At 49.3% G+C, this 22,005-nt stretch overlaps 3 protein-coding genes and 1 long non-coding RNA gene across 8 annotated transcripts; 3 read left to right on the plus strand and 1 right to left on the minus strand.

The window, feature by feature from the left end:
- Window positions 1-544: 544 nt before the first annotated feature.
- Window positions 545-14,276, minus strand: TTC31 (tetratricopeptide repeat domain 31). Of its 5 annotated transcripts, XR_012483302.1 has the most exons (17): window positions 14,019-14,274; window positions 13,631-13,716; window positions 8,850-8,952; window positions 8,435-8,721; window positions 7,920-8,003; window positions 7,698-7,754; window positions 7,407-7,511; window positions 7,126-7,293; window positions 5,300-5,351; window positions 4,826-4,916; window positions 4,580-4,721; window positions 4,359-4,463; window positions 3,660-3,934; window positions 1,781-1,846; window positions 1,520-1,664; window positions 1,012-1,095; window positions 545-807 (listed from the first exon to the last, which is right to left on the minus strand). XR_012483302.1 is itself a non-coding variant. In XM_074274254.1 (15 exons), exons 1-15 carry the CDS (start codon window positions 14,056-14,058, stop codon window positions 798-800), a joined length of 1,686 nt encoding a protein of 561 aa, XP_074130355.1. In that variant the 5' UTR covers window positions 14,059-14,276; the 3' UTR covers window positions 545-797. The 5 variants fall into 5 exon arrangements, 4 of the variants coding, with proteins under 4 accessions (XP_074130355.1, XP_074130356.1, XP_074130353.1 ...); XM_074274254.1 differs by lacking the exons at window positions 1,520-1,664; window positions 1,781-1,846 and having other exon boundaries at window positions 7,407-7,508; window positions 14,019-14,276; XM_074274255.1 differs by lacking the exons at window positions 1,520-1,664; window positions 1,781-1,846 and having other exon boundaries at window positions 3,660-3,931.
- On the plus strand, window positions 7,972-9,162 carry LOC141546443 (uncharacterized). The gene is made up of 2 exons (XR_012483303.1): window positions 7,972-8,072; window positions 8,703-9,162. It is a non-coding gene; the product is annotated as an uncharacterized LOC141546443 (long non-coding RNA).
- Window positions 14,277-14,520: 244 nt separating the features above from the next.
- CCDC142 (coiled-coil domain containing 142) lies at window positions 14,521-21,144 on the plus strand. Its single transcript, XM_074274244.1, has 12 exons — window positions 14,521-14,823; window positions 14,934-15,848; window positions 16,246-16,332; window positions 16,416-16,577; window positions 16,684-16,820; window positions 17,193-17,306; window positions 18,684-18,798; window positions 18,996-19,173; window positions 19,295-19,494; window positions 19,719-20,349; window positions 20,579-20,900; window positions 20,985-21,144. Exons 1-10 carry the CDS (start codon window positions 14,757-14,759, stop codon window positions 19,976-19,978), a joined length of 2,235 nt encoding a protein of 744 aa, XP_074130345.1. The 5' UTR covers window positions 14,521-14,756; the 3' UTR covers window positions 19,979-20,349; window positions 20,579-20,900; window positions 20,985-21,144.
- Window positions 21,145-21,232: 88 nt separating this feature from the next.
- On the plus strand, window positions 21,233-21,971 carry MRPL53 (mitochondrial ribosomal protein L53). The gene is made up of 3 exons (XM_074274260.1): window positions 21,233-21,506; window positions 21,593-21,705; window positions 21,789-21,971. The coding sequence occupies exons 1-3, from the start codon at window positions 21,412-21,414 to the stop codon at window positions 21,902-21,904; spliced, it is 324 nt and encodes a 107-aa protein (XP_074130361.1). The 5' UTR covers window positions 21,233-21,411; the 3' UTR covers window positions 21,905-21,971.
- Window positions 21,972-22,005: the final 34 nt, after the last annotated feature.

The raw sequence follows: 22,005 nt of genomic DNA on the forward strand, positions 1-22,005 counted from the left end.
GAGTAAAGTTTGGGATTTAAGTGTTGTGGGCTAGGTGAAGGGCAAGCTTCAGTGGCATCGATATGGAAATTGGGAAAGGAATATATAATTAGGTACTGGGTGTAGGAGAAAAACTTGAAGGAAGGTTACCTGCAAGGAGGTAACCAAGAGGCATTAAATTAGGCTGGTGGAGTCTGGGCAGAGAGGAGACACTGGAAGGGAAGAAAGGATAGGATTTGTTGACTGGGAAGTCAGGAAGAGGGAGGAGTCATGGGGGTTTCTAAGCCCAGATAATTAAGGGTTTCATGGCACCATAGGGGATCAGGAAGGGGGAAATCAATTTCAGGAGTAAGAGGGTTGGCTTTGGGCAATTACTTCCATGAAGTCCCATCCAGCCCTCTCCCTTTGTTCAGGAGAACAAGACTATATAGTCCCCACTCTCTGCCCCACCCCCCAGTTCAGACATCCCCAAGCTAATTCCTTCAGGAAGTCTTCCCTGATATGACAGTTACATCAGGGAAAGGGAGAAGTTGGATGTATTCAATAGAAAAAGGACCAGAAGATGTTTGAAGTTGAGGAACATTTTATTGAGCTCAGTTCCTGAACTTGGAATGCAAGGGGACCCAGCACACAAAGCTCTGCCTCATCTGCCAGTAACCAGTACAGTACCTTCATCAGACACCAGGTATCAGGCTGGAGGTGAGCCCTGACTCAGAGCCTAGGACACACACAGGCCCTTAGCAACAGCAATCATCTTCAGGGTCCTGAATTCGGGCCCATATGAAGCTCACACACGCTTCTCTGGCCTTGAGACTTTGCTAGAGGCTCCTATGAGGAAGGAAGGATGTTAAAGGGAAGGGAAACCAAAGCTGGAAAAGTGATGGGAAAATATCAGGAAGAAAGCAGGTACTAAGAGGGAAGAGCATAGTATAGTTGCTGAAATGAGGAGAAAATTTTTTGTTCATGTGGCTAAATCGGAGGAAGTTGAGGACTGAAAAGATCTAGTAATTTTAGAGAAGAAAGTTTCCTCACCAGGTTTTTGGCAACTGAAGGTGCTGAACTGAAGGTAATGAAACTGGAACTGGGACCGGCAGGACAAACGGTCGGGGACCAAATCTGGTGGAATATAAGCAAGGAAGGAAGGGTCGTAAGAATGCATCTTTGTTACCTTCCCATCACACCCCAGAAGCTCATGGTCAGAAGACCACCCCAACACCCAGGGCATGACCCCTCCCCAAGAGAGGTAGCAGAAAGAAGGGCAGGGATCCAAGGGAACACCTTTTTTTTTTTTTTTTTTTTTTTTTTTGGTTGAAGCAATTGGGGTTAAGTGACTTGCCCAGGGTCACAAAGCTAGGAAGTATTAAGTGTCTGAGATCAGATTTGAACTCAGGTCCTCCTGACTTCAGGGCTGCTACTCTATCCACTGTACCACCTTGCTGCCCCAGAATACCCAATTCTTTACAGGGTTTATGCAAATGGAAGCTCAGGGTACATTTAAAAATCTCTTGTTCAAATGGAGAGCTTAAAGACTTTCACTTACTGTCAAATTAAGTGACTTAACATTTCTGAGGAATTCTCATCTGTAACCCATTGTAGTGTTTAGAGAAAGTCTGTGAGCTTGAAAGCCATATAGAAATGAGAGCATGTCTTTTAATTCACAATGATTTCCAGCAAAATTCTAGGATCTATTATGAATGAAAAAAGATGGTTTAGAATAGGATAGAAACAGAAGATAACACTTAGAATAGGAAGGATTACTAAGAGGCAGTTTAAGTTCATCAAGAGCTCATGCCAGACTAACCTTATTTCCTTTCAGTGACAGGATTACTGGGCTGAGTAGATCAGGGGAATACCTGATACCATACACCTAAGCAAAGCATTTAACAGTCTCATGAAAGTGTGCAGGATGACAAGAAGGTTAGGGGTATTGGGAGCTGAAGGACTAGACCTAAAGAATGTCAACAACTTGAATGAAAGCACAGGGGGGGCAAACGGAATTTCAGACTTCATGAATGAAAGGACAGTTAACACAGTGAATGACAGAACCAAGGTGTACAAAAGTTGGCTTATGTGAAAAAAGTTTAGGATTTAATGCAACCTTCATATAAAGTAGCAGTATGATGTGACTGTCAAAATATTAACACAAGTGTAGTGTACAGTTCAAGGAAAATAATCAACCCTAGTAAGAGGATATCTGAAATAACTGTGTTCAGTTCTATGTGCCACACTTTTAGGACACTGAAAAAACTGGAATAGATGCAGAGGAGTGGAGTGAAAGGTTTGACTAGATGCTACGCTATTAAAGTAATACTTGAAGGACCTAGGAAGAATTAGCCTAGAGAAGACATGGGGGGAGGAAGGGCTTGAATATATCATATGTTTTGTGAGGAGAACCCCAAAAGAAAGTGATACTCAATTATAAAGAAAGAGACTGATAACTCTTCTCCCTCTGACCTCTTTCATCCCTTCCCTTTCAGCACAGGCAAAACCTGTTAGGAACTAATCAGGACAATAGATTTGGGAAAAAGCTGACAATCTGAGTTAATGTTTTCCTGGATGGTAGAGGGAAAAGAAGCTATAGAAGGAGGGAGTTTTCCAAGTAATGTTTCAAGGCTGGGAGGGGTGGGCAAGAGAGTGTTCTTGAGGGACACTATGCCTCCAGGGAAGGATGGACCAGATGCTAACTTTTAAAGAGATTCCCCCTTTCCACTTAGGGCCATGTAACTGGGAGTAAGTCACTTTTTCACTTCTAGCCTGCTTCTTAATCTTTAAATAAGAAGGTTGGATCTAAGACCCTCTAAATTGGAACTTTAGTTCTAGAAACAGGATTACTCCAAGTAAAAAGAACTACAAAGGGACAATTAGAGAGTGCCAGGCCTGGAGTCAGGGAGACCTGAATTTAAATCTGGCCTCAGATGCTCTCTACCTCTGTGATCCTAGACAAGTCACTTCACCTTGTATGACTCAGTTTCCTCATCTGTACAATGAGCTGGAGAAGGAAATGCAAACCCCTCTAGTATCTTTGCCAAGAAAATCCCAGATGGGTCATGAAGAGCTAGACAGGACCAAAACAACTCAACAACAAAAAAGGAAGAGCCACAAACAGGGCCCCAAGCTACCTTGGGAAGACTCCACCCCCACACACTGAGAGTCTCAGATATTCTGAGGAGATCATTTCTTAAGTTGGAACAGCCTGATCCTCCATCCAGGAAGGGAGGGAGCAAGCATTAGCCCCACATCAAGTAGGGATGCAGAATGAAGCATCTGGCTCAAAGAAGCTAATGACCACCTCCAAACAAAAGAACAGGGAGAGAAAGTGAACTCTGACATGAGCTTAGAATCTAACCTAAGTCAGCTTTTCATGAATAGTACCTCGCTCAGATAGATGGCCTGGACTACTGTGGGTGCTACTCAGAACCTAGCAACTGTGTCTTGTCAATGGGAGGTCCGAGAAGGCCAGTTACATGTACCAGAGTTTATGAGCAGGGCTGAGTATGGCTATCCCCTCTCTTGGGAGAAAAGCAATGAGTCCACTCCCATAGATGTACAGAGAGAATTACCATATGCGTCCTATCTTGAGAAATGGGGAGTAGACATTACAGGCCTGCCCACAGGGATGGACAGAAGCAGCCTCTTTGGTGGACAGGTAGATACACACACAGAGACAAGCAGGCCCTCACCTGGATGGAGGCAAGCGTGGGGGCTGTCCTAGAATGCCCCTTGCCTTGGCGAAATCCTGAAGCTGGGAGGACCAGAAGCCACCACTCTGAGTCTGGGTGATAGGCCAGAGAGCAGAGGGGAACCGTGGAGGAGGCAGGAGGCCTTGGATCCGAGGGGATACTGCGGCAGAATGACTTAGAGGGATTAACCCCTGGGCCCCAGCCTCTGAGTGCGGTAGCTGCTGTGGGGTCCTGGGTTTCAAAGCTGTACCATGGATTCCCCCTTGATGTTCCTGCTGAGAAGAGAATCTCCCCATCATTACTCCATTTCATCACTCCCCACAGGTGTGGGGAGGCTTTATTACTCCCTCTCCATATTACTCCCCAATCCAACAAATTGGTTTAAAGTCAGAGGAGGATTAAGCGTTTTCAGAAAACTCTGATCTGTGTTATTTCCTACCTCTCTAGCAACACCCCAACCAAGACTACTTCCTCAGAATCCTTCAGTTCTTTACCCTTCTATTCTCCTTTCTCCAGACTCAGTTTGTAGAGAGGGAGGAAATTATGGCTGACCCTGTGCTGCCAATCTGGATTCCCTCCCAAGCTGTGGAGTGAGAATGCGGGTGGGGTGGGAAGGAGGGGCAGGGAAGAAGGAGAGAAAGGGAGGATAGACTTAGAGGAGGACTCTGCTTTATACGCATCCTCTGCCTAGTCCCTCACCAGACTGAGCTGAAGGAGGCACTGCTGGAGTTCATGGACAGCGTCTGGTTGGGACTTATCCATGGCCAACGTCTCTCGGAACACATCAGCTGCTTCCTTGAACCTCTGTGAGAAGTGAGAGGAGTAGTCTGTGTCAATCAAGTCAACCACATATATAACCATAAGCTAAAACTCATATCCCTTGTCCCTTCTGCCTCTCCTCCCTTCCTTGTCCCCAATACCTGCAGTCCCACCAGAGCTTTGCCCAACTGGAACAGGCCCCGGGGCCATTGTGGTCGCAGGTTGAGGGCAACTCTTGCATCCCCCAGGGCCCAGCCAGGCTGGCCCAGCCGCTCATGGCAGAACGACCGATTCCCAAAGAGTCTGTAGGTGACACAGGAACCAAAGGTCAGGGTATCCTCATAAGCCATCCTCCTCCCAACCCAGCCCAGCCCAAGCCATCATACTTTCCCATGGTCCCTGCCCACCTGTAATCCCGAGGGTTGAGCTTTATAGCCTTCGTGAAGAGGAGCACAGCTTCCTGATACAAGCCCCTCCAGGCTGCAGCTGTACCCAGCTCTAGGGAAGGAGATTAGGGCTCAGTTGGGATGAAAGCTCCCTATCTTTACCAGGAGTCTCCTGGGGACAATGTTTATGTCTCTCCTAACTGATTAGGAGCTCCCTTAGAGCAGGTTCCATCAAAGTAAGGAATCCCTAAGAATAGGGACTGCTTCATGACATGATGAGGAAAGTGCCAAATTTGGATTTAGGGTACAAATTCCAGCTTGGACACTTATTCCCTTTGCAAGTCACCTTTGTCTTGCTGGGCCTCAGCTGCCTGAGGGCTGGACTAGATGACATCTAGCACCATAAGCACCATAGTCATAATCTATTAGGAGATGTGGGGACACAGGTGCCCCTACCAGACCAGCAGGGCCTATAGCGTCAGGGGAAGATCTTACCTGCTAACTCTTGGCTCTGCCTTAAGGCAGCTGCCTGTAATCCAGGGAGTGCCTAGAGATGGAGATATTAACTGGAGCAGGTTGCTGCACTCTATCTCCAGTCCCAGTCAGTCAGTCAGTCAATAGACATTTATCAAGTGCCTCTATGTGCTGGGCACTTCACTAAGTGCTGGGGATACAAAGAAAGACAAAAGACAGTCCCTGCTCCAAAGAGCTTACACTCTAATGGGGAGACAACATGTAAACCACTCTACATACAGGCTACGTACAAGAATTCCAGAACACTGGAAATAATCAACAGAGGGAAGGCACTAGAATTAAGGGGGACGGGAAAGGCTTCCTATAGAAGGTGGGACTCTGGCTGGCACATGAAGAAAGCAGGGGAGCCCAGGGGCAGAAATGAGGAAGGAGGGAGTTCCAGGCAAGGAAGAAAGCTAGTGGAAGATACCTAGAAGACACGGAGTGCTGAATCCAAGGAACAGAGACCAGTGGCACTGCACTGCTGAGCTGGGGGAGTCAGTGGTGGGAGAAGGGTTAGGAACATGGGAAAAGGGCTGGAGGTCATGAATGGCTCTGAACAAAAACCAAAGGATTTTATCTTTGATCCTGGAGAATAGGAGCTGCTGGTATATAAGGGATCGCACCTTCCCTTAGGAAGATCACTTGAACAGAGGGAGGGGACAGAAGAATGGACCATCGGACTACTGCAGTAGTTCAGGGGTGAGATGATAAGGCTCTTTACCAGGATGGTGGCGGTGGCAGAGAAGAGAAGAAGGTACACCAAAAAAAGGTTGCTGAGATAAAACTGATATGGTTGAGGGGAGAAAGACTAAGGAGTTGCGAGCCTAGAGGTTTAGGGAAGTGATAATTGAATTCAATTTTGAACATGTTTACAGGACATCCAATCCAAGGTGTCCCATAGGTAGCTGGAGACACAAGACAGGAGATTGGCAGAGAGGTAAGGACTCGAAGTAGATTTGAGAATCATTAATAAAGAGATGACAATTGAATCTATGAGAGCTGATGAAATCACCAAGTGAAAAAGGAAGAGAAGAAGAGAGCTCAGGATAGAGTCTTGGGGGATCCCCACTGTCAGCTAGCATGACCTGGATGAAGATCCAGCAAAGGAGACTGAGAAGGATCGGTCAAACAGTTAGGAGGAGAACCAGGAGAGAGGAGTATCTGGGAAACCTAGAGAGAAGAGAGGATCAAGGACAAGGTGTCAAAGGTTAAGGTCAAGACAGAGGAGGACTGAGAAAAGGCCATTAAATTTGGCATTGAAGAGATCATTAGTCACTTTGGAGAGAGTGATGAGATTAGAAGCCAGACTGTTGAGAGTTAGGAAGAGAGTGAGAGTAAGGGAAGTGGAGGAACCTACTGTGGATAGCCTTCTCTAGGAGATCAGGCAAGAGAGAGATGGGAGGGAGAGGAACAATGGATCCTGGAGAGTTTTTGAGGATGAGGGAGATATGGTCATGTTTAGAGGCAGTAAGAAAGCAGCTAGTAGACAAGGAAAGATTGAAGATAAATGAGAGAGGAAAAATCTGCTTGAGAAGGTGGGATGGAGTGGGATCACTTGTGCATGTAGAATAGTTTGCCAAGGCAAGAAGGGCCACTGAATGGGAGGCAGGAGTGTGAAATAGGAAATAGTGGCAGATGGTATTTGGAAGATATGAAATGAGGAGGAGGGGAGAAGGGAGAACTCTCAGCAAATGGCCTTCCTCTAAAAAATCAGCTCCCCATCTACTCTAGAGTCCAATCTGTGCAGTACCCTTCCTTCCAGATACTATCTTTTTAACCTGTCCCAGCCCTCCCTATGACCTCACCTCTGGCTGAGGACTCTGACTCCTGCTCCCTTCCTGTGGGCTCTGGCTTTGGCGACTCCAGCTGTGGGGCTCAGGGCTCAACCCTTTATCTCTTCGGGTATTTAGAGGCCTGTCGCCGACCTTGCGCCTGGCTTGGGACACAAAGGTGCTTGACAAATCCAATTCTTCCTATGCATAAGAAATTGGTGATAGTCAAAGTAGGGATGAGAGGACAGGCAGGCTGTGGGGAATAGAAAGGAGAACTTGGGAGGATCAGGGAAAAAGAAGGAACGAGTTCTTACTTCCTCATTGCTGCTACCCTGACTAGGGCTTTGGGGGCTGGAGGTAAGGCTGCTTGCCCCTGTTGCTGCTGGGCCTGCTGCTGCTGCAGCCCCATCTATCACCTGCTTACAGATGTTCAAGAGAAGTAGTGTCAACTTAAGCCATCCTCCTAGGCCAATCACCTTGTCTCACCCCCCACAATGACCCCACGTCCTCTTACATGCACCCTCTGTCCCTCCTCATTCATCCTATCTTTACAAACCCATTTCCCCAAGTATTCTTTCTGTCCCTCCCCCAGATACCACACTCACCTTGCCCACCCCACTCTCCTGCTCCATTCGCTCCTGACGTTTCCGCTCCTTCTGTCGCTGCAATTTACCCATCAGGTGAGGGCCTCCCCTCTATGCAGTCCTCTGAGATTATTCTCCCCCCACCCCACATGAAGAAGTCTCACTGCAGGGGATTGGACCCTTCTTCAACTTCCCTACACCCACCCCACCCCCATCTCTTCAAAGAGCCCCCTCCCCAGCCACCTTCTTCTTTAATCGTTTCTTTTCTGCTCGTCGCTTTGCTCGCTCCTCCTCAGCCACAAGCTCCTCAGCCATGCGGTCAGCTTCCTGGTGAATAAGAGATGGAGGCACACAAGAAGAAAATGTATGGGAGGATGCAGGGTCTAGATTAATGGGGTATGCTATATTTTTGTCTACCTACATTTTTTATTTCCTTCCCAGGCTAATTGTACTCCATTTCAAAGTCTGATTCTTTTTGTACAGCAAAACAACTATTTGGACATGTATACATACAATGTATTTAACTTATACTTTAACATGTTTAACATGTATTGGTCAACCTGCCATCTGGGAGAAGGAGTGGGGGGAAGAAGAGGAAAAGTTGAAACAAAAGCTTTTGCAACTGTCAATGCTGAAAAATTACCTATGCATAAATTTTTTGTAAAAATTAATTAAATTAATTAATTAAAAAATAGATTAATGGGATATGGAAGTAACACACAGCACTAGGGAAAGGGCTTTCAATCTAGGGTTCTTACCTCCTCAGTCACCAGCAGCTTCTGGGGCATTTCCAGTTGGAGCAGGGATGGGCCAAGAGGACTGGGAGGACGGCCACGGGAAAAGGCTGATCGTGGGGGGCTGGGGCTTGACCAAGGCCGGGGTGGGGGGCTGGGGCTGGGACTGGACCAAGTTCTGGAGGGGTGGCATAAAAGGGACTTTTGGAAACCACAAAGGGTACTCTGACTCTTACTCCTACCCCTGGCCCCTTCCCCTTCCCCCTCCCCTTCTTCCTCCTCCTCATCATAGAAATCATCCAGGCTGGGGTCTGTGAAGAAAATATGGACAAGAGTGAAATAAGGATAGAGGCTTCTATACTCCCCTCCCCCAGGTGGTCCCATTAGCATCCCTGCTCACATCCCAGGCCCTGCCAGATGCTCCTCAAGACCTCCTCACCATAATGCCACAGCTGCAGTCTACCACTGTTTCCATTCATTCGGATTCGGTGTCGGCCATGGGGGTCACGTGCCATGAGCCTCCGAAGGAAAGCTACTATGTCCTAGAAGGGAGGAATGGAGGGCAGAATTGGGAGAAGTACTGGGAAGGAAAGGGCAGGAAAGTGCAAATGCTCTTAAAAAAAAAAAAATTCCCAGCTTTCAAAAACGTTTACTCACTGGCAGCGAGAAGAAAGGAGTATTTCCTTTCCAGAACAGGTGGCACAGGAGTCAAAGGGTCATGGGTAGAATTAAATTCTCATACCTAGCCTAAATCTCTGTTTAGGAATCTCCCTTGCCGGGAAGTAACAAATTGGGAAAATATTTTTACAGTTAAAGGTTCTGATAAAGGTCTCATTTCCAAAATGTATAGAGAATTGATCCTAATTTATAAGAAATCAAACCATTCTGCAATTGATAAATGGTCAAAGGATATGAACAGACCATTCTCAGATAATGAAATTGAAACTATATCCACTCATATGAAAGTGTTCCAAATCACTACTGATCAGAAAAATACAAATTGACAACTTTGAGCTATCACTACACACCTGTCAGATTGGCTAAGATTACAGGAACAAATAATGATGAATGTTGGAGGGGATGTGGGAAAACTGGGACACTAATACATTGTTGGTGGAGTTGTGAAAGAATCCGGCCATTCTGCAGAGCAATTTGGAACTATGCCCCAAAAGTTATCAAACTGTGCATACTCTTTGCCCCAGCAGTGCTACTACTGGACTTATATCCCAAAGAAATACTAAAGAGGGGAAAGGGACCTGTATGTGCCAAAATGTTTGTAGCACCTCTTTTCGTAGTGGCTAGAAACTGGAAGATGAATGGATGTCCATCAATTGGAGAATGGTTGGGTAAATTATGGTATATGAAGGTTATGGAATATTATTGCTCTGTAAGAAATGACCAGCAGGAGGAATACAGAGAGGCTTGGAGAGACTTACATCAACTGATGCTGAGTGAAATTAGCAGAACTAGGAGATTATACACTTCAGCAATGATACTGTATGAGGATGTATTCTGATGGAAGTGGATATCTTCAACAGAAAGAAGATCCAACTCACTTCCAGTTGATCAATGATGGACAGAAACACCTACACCCAGAGAAGGAACACTGGGAATTGAATGTAAAATATTAGCACTACTGTCTATCTACCCAGGTTACTTATACCTTCGGAATCCAATACTTAACGTGCAACAAGAAAATGGTATTTACACACATATATTGTATCTAGGTTATACTGTAACACATGTAAAATGTATGGGATTGCCTGTCATCTAGGGGAGGGAGTAGAGGGAGGGAGGGGAAAATTTGGAAAAATGAATACAAGGGATAATGTTATAAAAAAATTACTCATGCATATATACTGTCAAAAATTATAATTACAAAATTAATTTTAAAAAGAAAGAAAAAAAAAAAAAGGAATCTCCCTTGCCTTTGGGCTCCTGCTCCCAGAATGACCTGTAGCTACTGGGGATATAGGAATTGGGTCACTTGATCATAAAAATGAAGCATCAAAGTGGTCTTTTAAAATGTTTGCTTTCCCAAATATAGCTAATGTCCAAGTCATATGGGTAGCGGGTGAGAAGTAGGGCTTAAACAATCTTCCTTTTCTGCCTGGCCAGGACTCTAGCTCACCGACAAAACCATATTTCTGAATTATTAGACAAAAGGGACTGAAGGAAGTCTAGGGAGCAAAAGGCAACGTGATGACACATTGGATAGAGCACTAAACTGGGAGGAAGAAGGAGAAAGACCTAAGTTCAAATCCTATTTCAGACATTAACAAAATGTATGAATCCAGGCATGTCATTTGGTCTCTGCCTGTTTTAGTTTCCCCATCTATAAAATAGAGATAATACTAGTATTTATCTCCCAAAGTAGTTGTGAGGATCAATGACGATATTTGTAAAGCTCTGAAAACCTTAAAGAGCTATATAAATGCCATTGCTATTAAAGGGCAGTTAGGGGGCATAGTGGATAGAGAACCAGATCTGGAGTCAGGAAAACCCTGTGCGACTCTGAGTTACTTGATCACTCAGTTTCCTCATATGTAAAATGAGCTGGAGAAGGAAATGATCAAACTACCCCAGTATCTCAGTCAAGAAAACCCCAAAGTGGGGTCATAAAGAGTTGGACTCGACAAGAACACCAAACAAAATCATTACAATTAAAATAAGCTTTAACATAACATATGTCTGGTTTACATGGATGCCAATAAAACAGTGATCTGGGACCCAACCACACGAAGGAGGGACTCCTATGGGGCCAAACAGGCTAGAAGACGGCAAGAAAGTAATGAAGGCACAGCTGGTTTCTGTTATCTCCACTGAGGATCTGGACAATTACTCTCCCCCCAACTCAAACTATTAGCTCCAACTCCTTAAGGTGACAAGGCTTTAGGATTAGTGGAGGGGAGGGAAGTCTTAACAGGGTATGGAATGGAGATGGACCACTTTTTAATTCCAAATTCTGGAGCCCCGAGTTCAGAGCATTATGAGCAAGAAGGACTGTTCCCTTGGCTCTTTAGGAGGTCTTGACTCTTTGGTGGGAAGGAAATATAATCCCCTAGAGTTCCTGTCTTCAACTTGACCCCCTAATAGTCTGGTTCTTTCTTGGGGGTTCCTTTAGAGTCAAAAGTGTAACAGACCTGAAAGAGACGGGAGCACTCTGATCCTCAGTCTCCTGGCCTGTCCTCACGCATACTGTTGTTTTACTTTGAGAAACATTTTCTTCCTCTCTGTCCTTTCTCTATTTTTTCCCCTAAGGATATTGCTCAAGGACTGCAGGGATCAGGGATAAATCCCTGCAGCTGGGCCATCATTCTCACCAACCTTAAGCCCTCTACATTTTTTTCTTCTTGATGTCAGCATCTTCTAACTCTATCATCAATCACATGTGATCAAGGCAAACCCTACATGTATTTTGGCATGAGACTTCTCCCTCCTCTCCCTTCTGGATCTCTATCGTATGCTCCCTTCCCAGCTCTAGCTTTCTCCTTGGTCACCGTTCGTTATTGAATCCTATCACCTCCTCCAAAACTAATAGAGGTCTACTACTCCAAGAACCTGAGTTCCTCTCGGGGCATCAACACCATCATGCACCGTCCTGGGCCTATTTGTCTGACATGAGTAGCTCATCCTTGGACTACTTTCCTTATTCAACTCACTACTAGAGACAGAGACCAAACAGACTTGATTCACTACAGATAAATGCTGCCTTACCTGAATATTGAAACTGGGTTGCTGAATTCACAATGCTATTTTCACTTGGTCCATAATTGTTTAGAATATTACCTTAGTCTATACAGCTAAGTTTTCCTCTCCTGAGATTCTCTCTCACTAGTTTACTATGAGCTGGGATTTTAAGGGATACTGACATACTTGAATTAACTTTGAATTTTCTTCAGAGGCCACTTCAAGCATCACCTCTTTCAGGAGACCTTTTCTGATGCCCTCAGCTCCTCCTATCTCCCTGTGAAATCATTTTGTATTTGTTCTGTAACTTGTATGTTCTCTATGTATACGTGTTTCATCTTTGGAAAGACTCTAAGCTCCCGGAAAGGACAGAGATGGGTTTATTTTTGTCTTTGCAACTTAGCAGTGCCTGGCACATGCTTCCCTTCATGGTCACATAACTCACATTTGCATAACAATTGTAAAGTTGCATTGTATCTAAGAAATCTTTGGAGGTTCACTGTACTGAGGGGAGGTGGATACAGTTACTCATCCCAGACAAGGAAACAGACGGAGAGGGATCAAATGACTTGTTTAGGACCAGGGAGCTACTTAACAGGCAGGACTAGAACCCAAGGATCCTTTGCCCCAAGCCCAGTCCTACATGTTGTGCCATCCAGATGCCTTTAATTCCAATTCTACCCCATACAAATACCAACCACAGTAGAAAGGACTTCCTTATATCCAGCTTGGTCCCCAGTGCCTTGATCCCTCTTGGAAATGTTCTAGATTCCTCACTGCCTTTCCACCCCCTCTCAAGCCACTATTCCAATCTAGTGCCCTCCATCTAGATCAGGGCTTCTCAGTTTTTTCCTCTCTTTACAACTTAGCAGTGCGTGACACAGTCAGCACTTACATGTTTCATTTTCTTTCTCATTTCCTTTTCCACTCACAACCTCTCTTTGCCCCCAAATTGTTCTAGAACCCTGAGTATGCAGTTGTATAAAATAGTATACATACTGTTTTATCATAATTTCAGACCCTCACATTTAGGTAGGAGACCCATAGGGGGTTGAGGACCCCGATTTAAGAAGCTGGGATCTAGCTCAGTGAAATGAGGGGTTATCATCAGCACCTATTCCGTCCCTAGAGAGGGGCTCCAGAGTGGGCCAGTGTGAGGGGCCCTGGACAGATTGTGTGCAGCCGCCTTACATAAGCCTTTGAAGGCCACTCTTCTCTAAACTCTTCAGGGACGCCCCAGATCCTTGGGACAGCCCCTGGTGGAGCAGTCCGGGCTCTGCAGCACTGGGACCGACCCCGGGGGGGGGGGGAGAGGGGGGGAGGGTTGGGGCCTCCTACTGTTCTCCACAAATCTAGTCCTCGTCCAGGGCCCCGAGAAATTGGATCGTGGTATGTGCTCCCCCAGGACGGGGTTCGGGGCCTCCCGGGCCGGGTCGCAGGTCCCCGGGAAGCCCGCCCAGACCCAGGGAAGGGGATCCAAGTCGGGGAGGGGGCCGGGGTCGCAGAGCCCAGGGCCGTGAGGCTCTCTACCTCATCTCCATAGTCCTCAGGCCCAAACTCCCGGCAGAACCTGGGGTCGGCATCCCAAGGCGGGGGCTGCTCCTGGATGGGGCAAGCTGCGGGAGACAAGGCCAGGCAATCAGGAGCCCCGCCCCCACCGTTCCCAGACCCTTGCCCCCGCCCCATGGCCCGACCCCCTCTCCCCTACCGTCCCCTCCTCCTCCCCCCTTCATTCTCTCCTCTCTTGGCCCCGCCCCCATCGATCGGAAGCGGAAACGGGAGGTAAATAATTCGGGAGCTAGCGAGAACCGCGCAAGGGAAGGTAGCTCCTACGTGACAGTCTAAGGGGAAAGGGAAGTCAGCCCCCCACCCCCATCTGGACTTTCCCTCTTCACCCTCCATCTTTACACCCCCTCACCCAGATGCAAGCGCCCGTCGCTCTTTCGAACTGGCGCCATCTCCCGCCTTCAGTGCCCCGGAAGCAGAACAAGGGAATCACTCGCCTCCAAAGCCCAGGCCAAGACTGGGCGGGGCGAGGCTAGACTAAGCGCTCAGTCCTTGGACACGCAGGCGCGAGCGCAGGCTCAGCTAGAGTCATGGGCGTCAAAGGCCGCCTGCTGTGGCGCACCTGGGGCGGCCATCTTGGATGGAGGCTGAGAAGTCCTGAGCGAGGCACGTGACGAGGACCACTTTTGTGATAAGAGAGCAGAGGCTTAGGTCACAACATAGCGGTGCGGCCATGTTTGTTGAGGGCAAGAAGGAGCCCGTAGAACGCCTAGTGGCCATATTTGTTCTTGGCAGAGGGAATTCCCGGGGAAGGGAGACCGTGCAGCGGAGATCGGCGCCGACCCTAGTTACGTGATGACTGACCGTTAGTTTCCCATGTCACGTGACCCTCTTTAATCAACTTCCGGGAGCGTTGGGGCCACAGTCGCTGTAAAGAAGGGTCGGGGGCCAGCCCCTACCCCAGTGGGTTTGAGGTGGTCACTCGGGGTCCTCTCTCCCGAAAGTATGGCGGGGTGGGCGGTGGGGTCGCCGTGCGTGCGGTAGGGTCTTTGACAGGTGTGGGCCTATCTCGGGCTGGGTGGATCCTAGGCCAGCGGCCACTCTGCCCTCGCTCCAGCCTCCCTGACCCTGCCCTGCCCTCGCCGCGGCCATGTCACGGACGTCCAGGTCTGGGGGGTTTTTGCCCCCGCTGTGGCCCGCGGCCCCGGGGGAGCCAGGTGAGAAGGTCGCTGGGCGCGGTGGGGGGGAGGAGTCTGTACGCTCGGCCTTTGGGGCGGAGCGTGGTGGTCCGGCCCTGGGTCAGGCTGGTGCGCCGGCTGCGTTTCAGGTGGCGTTTGGCAGGACAGCAAATTCGAGCCGGGAGCGCTGTGGCCGCCCCGAAGTCAGCCGTGGTGGACGCGGGCGCTTAAGGGGCAGGACGGGGCGGTCCGGGAAGGAGAAGAGGCGGACTGCTCCGGCAGGGGTGCAAGACGGTCTTCGTTCTCCGGTCCCGGCTTGCCCGTGGCCCTGCAGCGGCTCCGGGCGGTGCTGCTGCGGCTGCAGAGAGAGCGTGAGGAGCTGCTGGTGGCCCGGGACTGCGCCCGCTCTCTGCAGACCGTGCTGGGCTTCCTGCGGGCCCCCCGGCCCCTGGCAGCCCTGGCCCCGCTCTGCTGGGAGCTCTTTCCTCACAGCGCCCACGGCCCCTCCCTGCGCCTGCGGGCCCACGGGGACCCCCAGCTGCGGCCTCTGGCCCGGCCCCTGGCTCTGGCCGTGATGAGACTGGACATGGCCGTGGAAGAACAGCTGAAGAGCCTGGGCCAGGCTTCCCCCAGCCCCTCCCTGGTGCCCCAGATCAGCGAGCTGCTCCAGCTTCTCCCCGTCTACCACCAGATGCTGGCCGTGGCGGGCATCCCCAGAGCAGCGCAGCCCTTCCCACCCGGCCGGGTGCTCAATCTGTTGGCCAGGGAACGGGGCCGACAAGGAGCAGAGAGGCTTTGGGTGGCCCTGCAGGAAGCCGAGCTGCGCCCCCAGCTGCACACGCTCTGCCGGGAAGAGCGGGAACTGCTCCCCGGATTGTTAGGCCTGCTGGGAGACACAGGGGCCCCGGGGAGTGGTTCTCGGGGCTTGGGAGGGTCCCGGCAGCTGTGGGGCCAGTACTGGAGTCTCTTCTGGGTAGCCTGTGCCCAGAACCTTGGTGGGAGACTGGGCCCTTGGGAAGACACTCAGAAGGCTGTGCAGGAGCTGCGACAGGCACTGAATCAGGGTAAGTGACAGGGAGCCCTATTGTGTAAAAGCTTTGGAGAGAAGAGCTGTGGTTCTTGCCCATATGGAATCTAAATGTGAAGGGCACAAAACTATACTATCTGCATGTATGTACTGGGTACGTGTGAAAATTCCTCAGGTAAAAAAGATGCTATAAGTGGAAAAAGCTTAAGAAGTTCTGCTTTAACCTTTTCCCTAGCTTCCTGTCCTTGGGAGTGCCTGAGGGGGTTGAGTGACCACTCTTCTCTCCTCTCATTCTCAAGAGGGCCACAATCCCCTTCTCTTTGATCTCATTATCTGAGGGAGGTTATGCTGGGGGGGGGGGGGAAGATGGATCTTGTGCTTAGGTGATATATGAGACCTGGGTCTGGATAGCCACCTCCATTCCCTTCCTACAGCATCCTTGCCACAGGAATGTGAGAAGGAACTGACTTCCCTATGCCACTATCTGCTTCGACAGACACTGACTTGGACATGGGACCAAGGTGAGGGGGGGAGATGTTATTGAGCTCTTAAGGCAATGAAATCATCCATATTCCCACACTGGTCCTTGCTCCCTCTATCCTAGGCTTCTGCCGAGCCTTGGGATCTGTTTGTGGAGACCGTGGGATCGTGTCCATGGCCTGGGATGGCAGTCCCTGCATGCATACCACTGGTCTCTTCCGACAGCTCTTTCCTCTTCTCATCTCTGCCCTTGGAGAACCAGGATCTGCTTCCTGCCAGTTTCCAGGTGATGGCAGGGCTTTGGGGGTGATGGGATACCAGGCCTTTCCCCTTAAGTTCTGTTTTTAGGATTGCTTCTCTGACACTTTGTCTCTTTCATCCTCTACCCCCAGGGCCAGGACCACCACCCCTAGTCCTCGGGCTTTGCACTCTTCAGGCCACCACCCTCTGGCTCCTCAGCAAATGTCAGCAGTATCTGGCCTCCTGGGCCCCTGGGCCCCTTCTGCTGCTGACTCAAAGGGAACTGCCTGTGAGTATCTCCTGTTCTGGGCAAGGAGGGAAGAAGGGACTGCTTTGATCTCTCTGAGACATGAGGAGAATGGTGGAAGACAGAGAATGCGTGTGCAGATGACCAAGAGTCCTTGGCAAGGAAAGGCGGTGACTTTGAGGATTTGAGTGTCATCTTTGAATAGTGCTCTGGGAAAGGGGCAATCTTGGAGATGAGAGTGATTTTGAAAAGGAGAATTTTTCTGTGTTTGTATGACACCTGAGCTTGTTATTGAGGATTCTATGAGTGTTTCCCAAAGAAAGTCATTCAAAGTGTGCGAATAGGTAGATTGTGATAGGGACAGGAAAACTGAAGGTCTAGTTTGGACGTTTAATCTTTGTGCTTTCTCCAAAGCTTCTCCTGTGTGAGGCAGAGGCCCTGGCATCCCTGGTTTCTGAAGGGGCATCTGTACTAGAGCTGAACTGGCAGCTGGGAAAAGAAATTCGGAGACTGATAGCTCAGATCCAGGTGAGAGGACTAAAGAGTGATTGGGAAAGGGGGGGGATGTAATTGTGAAAACAAAGCTATGGATTGATAACAGTACTTTTGGAGACTGGGATGGGACTGCCTTCTGAAGGTTAGGATTCCCGTTGAATATACTAGTGAATTGCATAGATTTTTTTATAACCCCATTAATGCTAAGAACAGAGCAGATGACTGAATGGGAAAATAACATTCTGCCAGGGACAAAATAGAGGAAGCTAAAATATAGCTAGCTTTTTGGAGATGAGCCTGGTGAAGACACTATATTTGAGATAATATCAGGATTAGAGAATCTTAAAAGCTAGAAAGAATTTTACTGATGGGAAAATTGACTTGTCCCATAGCCCAAAAGTGGTAGTTCTGGGACTGGAACTCAGATCTCCTTGCTATCTGTCCTATATTCTTTGTGTTAAAAACTTCATTGTCAAACGGGAACCTGGAAAAGACTAGCCTGGAATTTGTGAGACAAGTCAGGGCTAGGATTTCTCCACAGAATAGACAGCTGAAAATAAAGCCTTATAATCTCTGTATGTAGAGCAGGAGCCATGAAAATACTCAGAGATTGAGAAGAGGGAGGCTGGGACAGGAGGATCTCTGGGGCCTGTCACATGGCAGTTGTGGGGGAAGTCTTAGGGGAGGAAACAGGGGCTTGTGGGAACCCCAGGGAGCAATCTGAGTAATGTGCAGTCAGGTGAAAGTAGAAGCTCTTGGAGATAGCACAAGTGTGGGAGGTGACATTATCTGAGAAAATCACCCATGTTTCTGGCCCATTGCTTGAAATAAGAAGACGAATCCTTGGCTAAGGATAGGCTACTTAGTAACAGCTGGCAGAAAAAGAGATGCTTGGATTCAGTTTGCTCATTTACATTTGTGTATTTGTCTACCTGGTTATACTCATACGGGTGCACACACACACATATTCTAGTTCTTTTCTTCGGCTCATGTTAGTCTTCCCATGTTTCTTTGACTTCTTCATGGGGTCACCGTTTTTCAGGTATCAAGTCCCATTTCTTCATTTGCCAACAAATGAATACCCACCTTGTTGCCAGTTGTTGTCCTACAAGAGAGTGCTGCTGCCACTTTCTGTCATTGTTATCCCTGAGATAAGTGCTCAGTGGTGGTGACTCCATGGACCCTAGGAGAGGGACAGTTTCATTAATTGCTTCTCATAGAACTCCAGGATTTCTCTAGAATATTTGAGGCATTTCTTTGGTAGGCCTTTCATGCCTCTCTCTGCTTGTTCATGGTGTCAATGCTTTTTTCTTTCCGGAAATTAATTTCAGAGATCTGGGGCAAAGAAAGGGAAGCTAAGCTTGAGCTAGGGCAGAGCCCAATGTAAACTCTTTTCTCCCACCCTCTCAGGTCCTGCCTGAGAAGTATCTGTGTCTCTTCTCCCGAGAATGTTGGCAACAAGCAGCTAAGGGTTTCCAGCTCCACATGCCCCAGGGTCGTCACTGGAAGCTCAGGCTTCGATCTGGTAACCCCTCACCCTCAACTCCCAATGGGCCTAGAATTCATTCTCCTTGGTTCTCTCAATCAGTCCTTCAGTAAGCCTATAACTCAATTTCTTTGTCCCTGTGCCCTTCTTTTCCCATTCTTCTTATGTCCCCATGATTCTCCCCACCCAAAATCATAGAAAGAGGTTTCTAAGCTTTGCTTTCTGCCCTCCCCCAGAACTTCCCAGCATTCCCAGTGACTATGCAAAGTTGGTAGTGGGAGCTGTTCTGGGACCTGTGCTGCAAGGGGTACAGGGATTGCCCCCCCAGGCCCAAGGGCCCCCACTTACAGAGGCCTTGACTGCACTTCTTGATGCCTGGCTCAACCACATTCTCACACACAAGATACGGTTCAGGTAGGCCTAGAATGGGAGAGAAGAGGAAATAGCTGTGGAAAGGCCTCGGGGATGGAGAAAGGAGATGGGCTAGAAAGAGTGAGAGTTGGGTCTAGGGGGATGACCTTGCTCTCACTTTCAGCCTGCAGGGAGCACTGCAGCTGAGGCAGGATTTTGCAGTTATTCGGAGTTTGCTGGAAGAGGAGCAGTGGGGTCTGTCCCCTGAACTTCGTCAGGCTTTGCTCACACTCAGCATCTTCCAGCGGGCAGATGGGGCCCTGTTGTGTCTGCTGCAGCAGCCAATGCCGAGGAGCCGTAGCTATGGAGGGTCCCCATGTTGCTGTAAGTCTTTTTTTACCATCATCTCCCTACAAGCATTTGTGTATGTATGTGACCCACTTGCTACCTCAGCACAACAACCCATTATAAGCCTCCAAGTTCTATCTATGACTTCTGGTGCCATCAAGCTGTCTCCTAGCTTCCTGTTCTGTTGTGTACACAAACTTACCAGTCACCCCACACTCATTTACTGACCTGTTCTCCACCCTACCTCCTAATCTCACTAGGTACCTGTAACAAGATCCAGATCCCTGAACTACCCAGTAGCAGCCTCAACAGCCTAGAGAACCTAGAACCGCCTTCCCTTCGTCCTGGAGTTACTTTTGTCCAAACGGCTCAGCTTCTCAGCAATCTTCGGGGTGGAGGACCCAACCCCGAGGCTTATCTAGCAGGCAACCAGCAGGCTTGGCTGGCCCTTCGGCAGCACCGATCCACACGATGGCATCTGCCTGCCTTTCTTTGTATGAGAACTACTCCTGAACCCTGATAATAGAATGTGAAAGCTGGGAAAATAGAGGCCAGAACAATGAGCCCAAAGAAGCCTAGAATTCTTTTTTGACACTAGGGTCTCAGCCAAGATTGGAACCGAAGTGAGAGGCATCTAGAAGAGCTCACACTCTTGGAATCAGCATGAGCCCAGGATCTGCACCTATATTTCAAGAACCTGGAACCCAAAAGTGCACAGGGTTGGAGACCCTGCTCCCAAGAACACTGGGACCTCAAGCTACAAATCCAAAGAAATTGGAGCCCAGGAAGGCTGGACTTTTGTGTAGGTCTAAAGATTGAGAACCTCATGCCCTAGACTAGACATAAGTAACTGCAGCAACAGCAGGGAAGGAACCAGGAAGTTCTGGATGTGTAAGTGCTGAGAGCTGCCCCCATCTTCCAACTCTTTGCCCTGCCTACCTCAGGGCTGATGTGTGATCTGTCTTAACTTGACAAAACCAGTCCTCCTCGCCCAGCCACAAACCAGGCACTAATTTTCATATGTCAGGAAGCATTTATTAAGCGCTTAGTTGTGTGTGGTCTTGTACTAGGTTACCAGGGAGAGGATGAGGAATGGAATGGGGTTCCTGTTTTCCACTAGCTCACAGACTGTTAGGGAAGAGAAAGGAATGGATCCAGACAGTACAGCAGTGATGGAATCCAAGGACTTAGAGTTCTCCTACTTGTCTCGTCAGCACTCCGCAAGTTACTTCATCTTCCAGACCTTGCTTTCCTCATCTGTAACTGGGCAATTGGACAGGTTGTTCTGGTGGTCTCCCGTGCTTAAGCCTAATGCAGCTAGAATGAAAGTGAGATGCCTTCCAGTTGAGTGGATAAGGAAAGGGATTTAAACTGGGCTCTTAAATATGCAGAAGATTTCTGCTGCTCCTGGAAATGGGAATGATGGGAGCACAGTCCTTGAGGTGAGAGAGGGGCACTTGGCACTGTAGGTGGCATCCAGGTCTGCACAAGGTTTGATGCCCTGATGGTTTGGACTTTGTCCATAGATCTTGGGCAGAAACTGGACACCCTGGAGCCAAGGCTTAAAGACGTGCATCTAGTCACATCTTGAGAATGTGCAGCAGTGCGGCGGGCAGAGTGGCCGTCTCTGCCAAAGCGGTGGGAGCTCAAAGAGAAGTCGGTGGCTGAGGGCTGGATAGAAGGAAGGTACGACCGGCTGGCCCCGGGGGAGTGGGGCTGCCCCCAAACCTTGGAGAAGAGCAAACTCATCTTGGATTTAAGAGGTCATAGGATAGGGAGACACCCTGTACAGCGCGGAGGCGGGCCCTGGAGGCGACTGCCTGCCTTAGCCGCCACCACTCTTCCGGGAGGCTTGGAGGGCGCAGGGGCGGGCTTGCGGCCCCGCCCTCTTACGGGCCTGGCGCGGACTACATTTCCCGGCGTGCCGTGGACGCGGCACTTCTGCAGAGCGCCATGGCCGGGCCTGCGGGGAGGAAGCTGGGGCTGCAGGCGGTTAAGCGAGTGTTGGTTCGTTTCTGCCCCTTTGAGAGCAACGTGGAGGCGACGAGGTAACGGGTACGCCCCCGATCCCTGCCCTGCTCGCTCCTTCTAGTCCCCGCTCACTCTTCTTGCCTTTTCCTCTTCCCGATCGTAGGCAGTTCCTCCAAGCAGTGAGCAGCGAGAAGGTGCGCGCCTCCAACCTCAACTGCACCGTGCAGGTGGACGTGCGTCACGACGGCTCCGAGCCCTCCGTGGACGTGCTTTTCGGTGCGTCCGAGCCCCGCCCCCCTCTCCCCAAGCTTGCCCCGGCCTTTAGACCCCCCGCTTGACCGCCGTTTTTCCTTCTCCAGGAGACGGAGACCGGCTGATCCTTCGCGGCGCCCACCTCACGGCGCAGGAGATGTTCGCAGCTTTCAGTTCTCGAGTCCTGGCCAAGAGCAGCACCTCTTCCGGGCAGAAGGGCTGAGGGCCTTGGCGTCCGGGAGATGGGGGCAGGGGCTAGGGGTGGAGCAAATAAAAGTGAGCCATTGCGATCTGCGCCTGTACCCTGATGTCTGTGTGGGTTAC

This window comes from Sminthopsis crassicaudata, chromosome 6, assembly GCF_048593235.1.
Source record: "Sminthopsis crassicaudata isolate SCR6 chromosome 6, ASM4859323v1, whole genome shotgun sequence".
NCBI classification, from domain to species: domain Eukaryota; kingdom Metazoa; phylum Chordata; class Mammalia; order Dasyuromorphia; family Dasyuridae; genus Sminthopsis; species Sminthopsis crassicaudata.

Coding starts and splice junctions, on each gene's coding strand:
- TTC31 (XM_074274252.1), bottom strand. CDS start 14,058: ATGGCGCCAGTTCGAAAGAGCGACGGGCGCTTGCATCTGG. Junction 7,755..7,919: donor AGAAACGATTAAAGAAGAAG/GTGGCTGGGGAG, acceptor GGTAAATTGCAG/CGACAGAAGGAGCGGAAACG. Junction 1,096..3,659: donor CCACGCTTGCCTCCATCCAG/GTGAGGGCCTGC, acceptor ATATTCCACCAG/ATTTGGTCCCCGACCGTTTG.
- CCDC142 (XM_074274244.1), top strand. CDS start 14,757: ATGTCACGGACGTCCAGGTCTGGGGGGTTTTTGCCCCCGCTGTGGCCC. Junction 15,849..16,245: donor GCGACAGGCACTGAATCAGG/GTAAGTGACAGG, acceptor CCCTTCCTACAG/CATCCTTGCCACAGGAATGT. Junction 17,307..18,683: donor GACTGATAGCTCAGATCCAG/GTGAGAGGACTA, acceptor CCACCCTCTCAG/GTCCTGCCTGAGAAGTATCT.
- MRPL53 (XM_074274260.1), top strand. CDS start 21,412: ATGGCCGGGCCTGCGGGGAGGAAGCTGGGGCTGCAGGCGGTTAAGCGA. Junction 21,507..21,592: donor AGCAACGTGGAGGCGACGAG/GTAACGGGTACG, acceptor TCCCGATCGTAG/GCAGTTCCTCCAAGCAGTGA. Junction 21,706..21,788: donor CTCCGTGGACGTGCTTTTCG/GTGCGTCCGAGC, acceptor TTCCTTCTCCAG/GAGACGGAGACCGGCTGATC.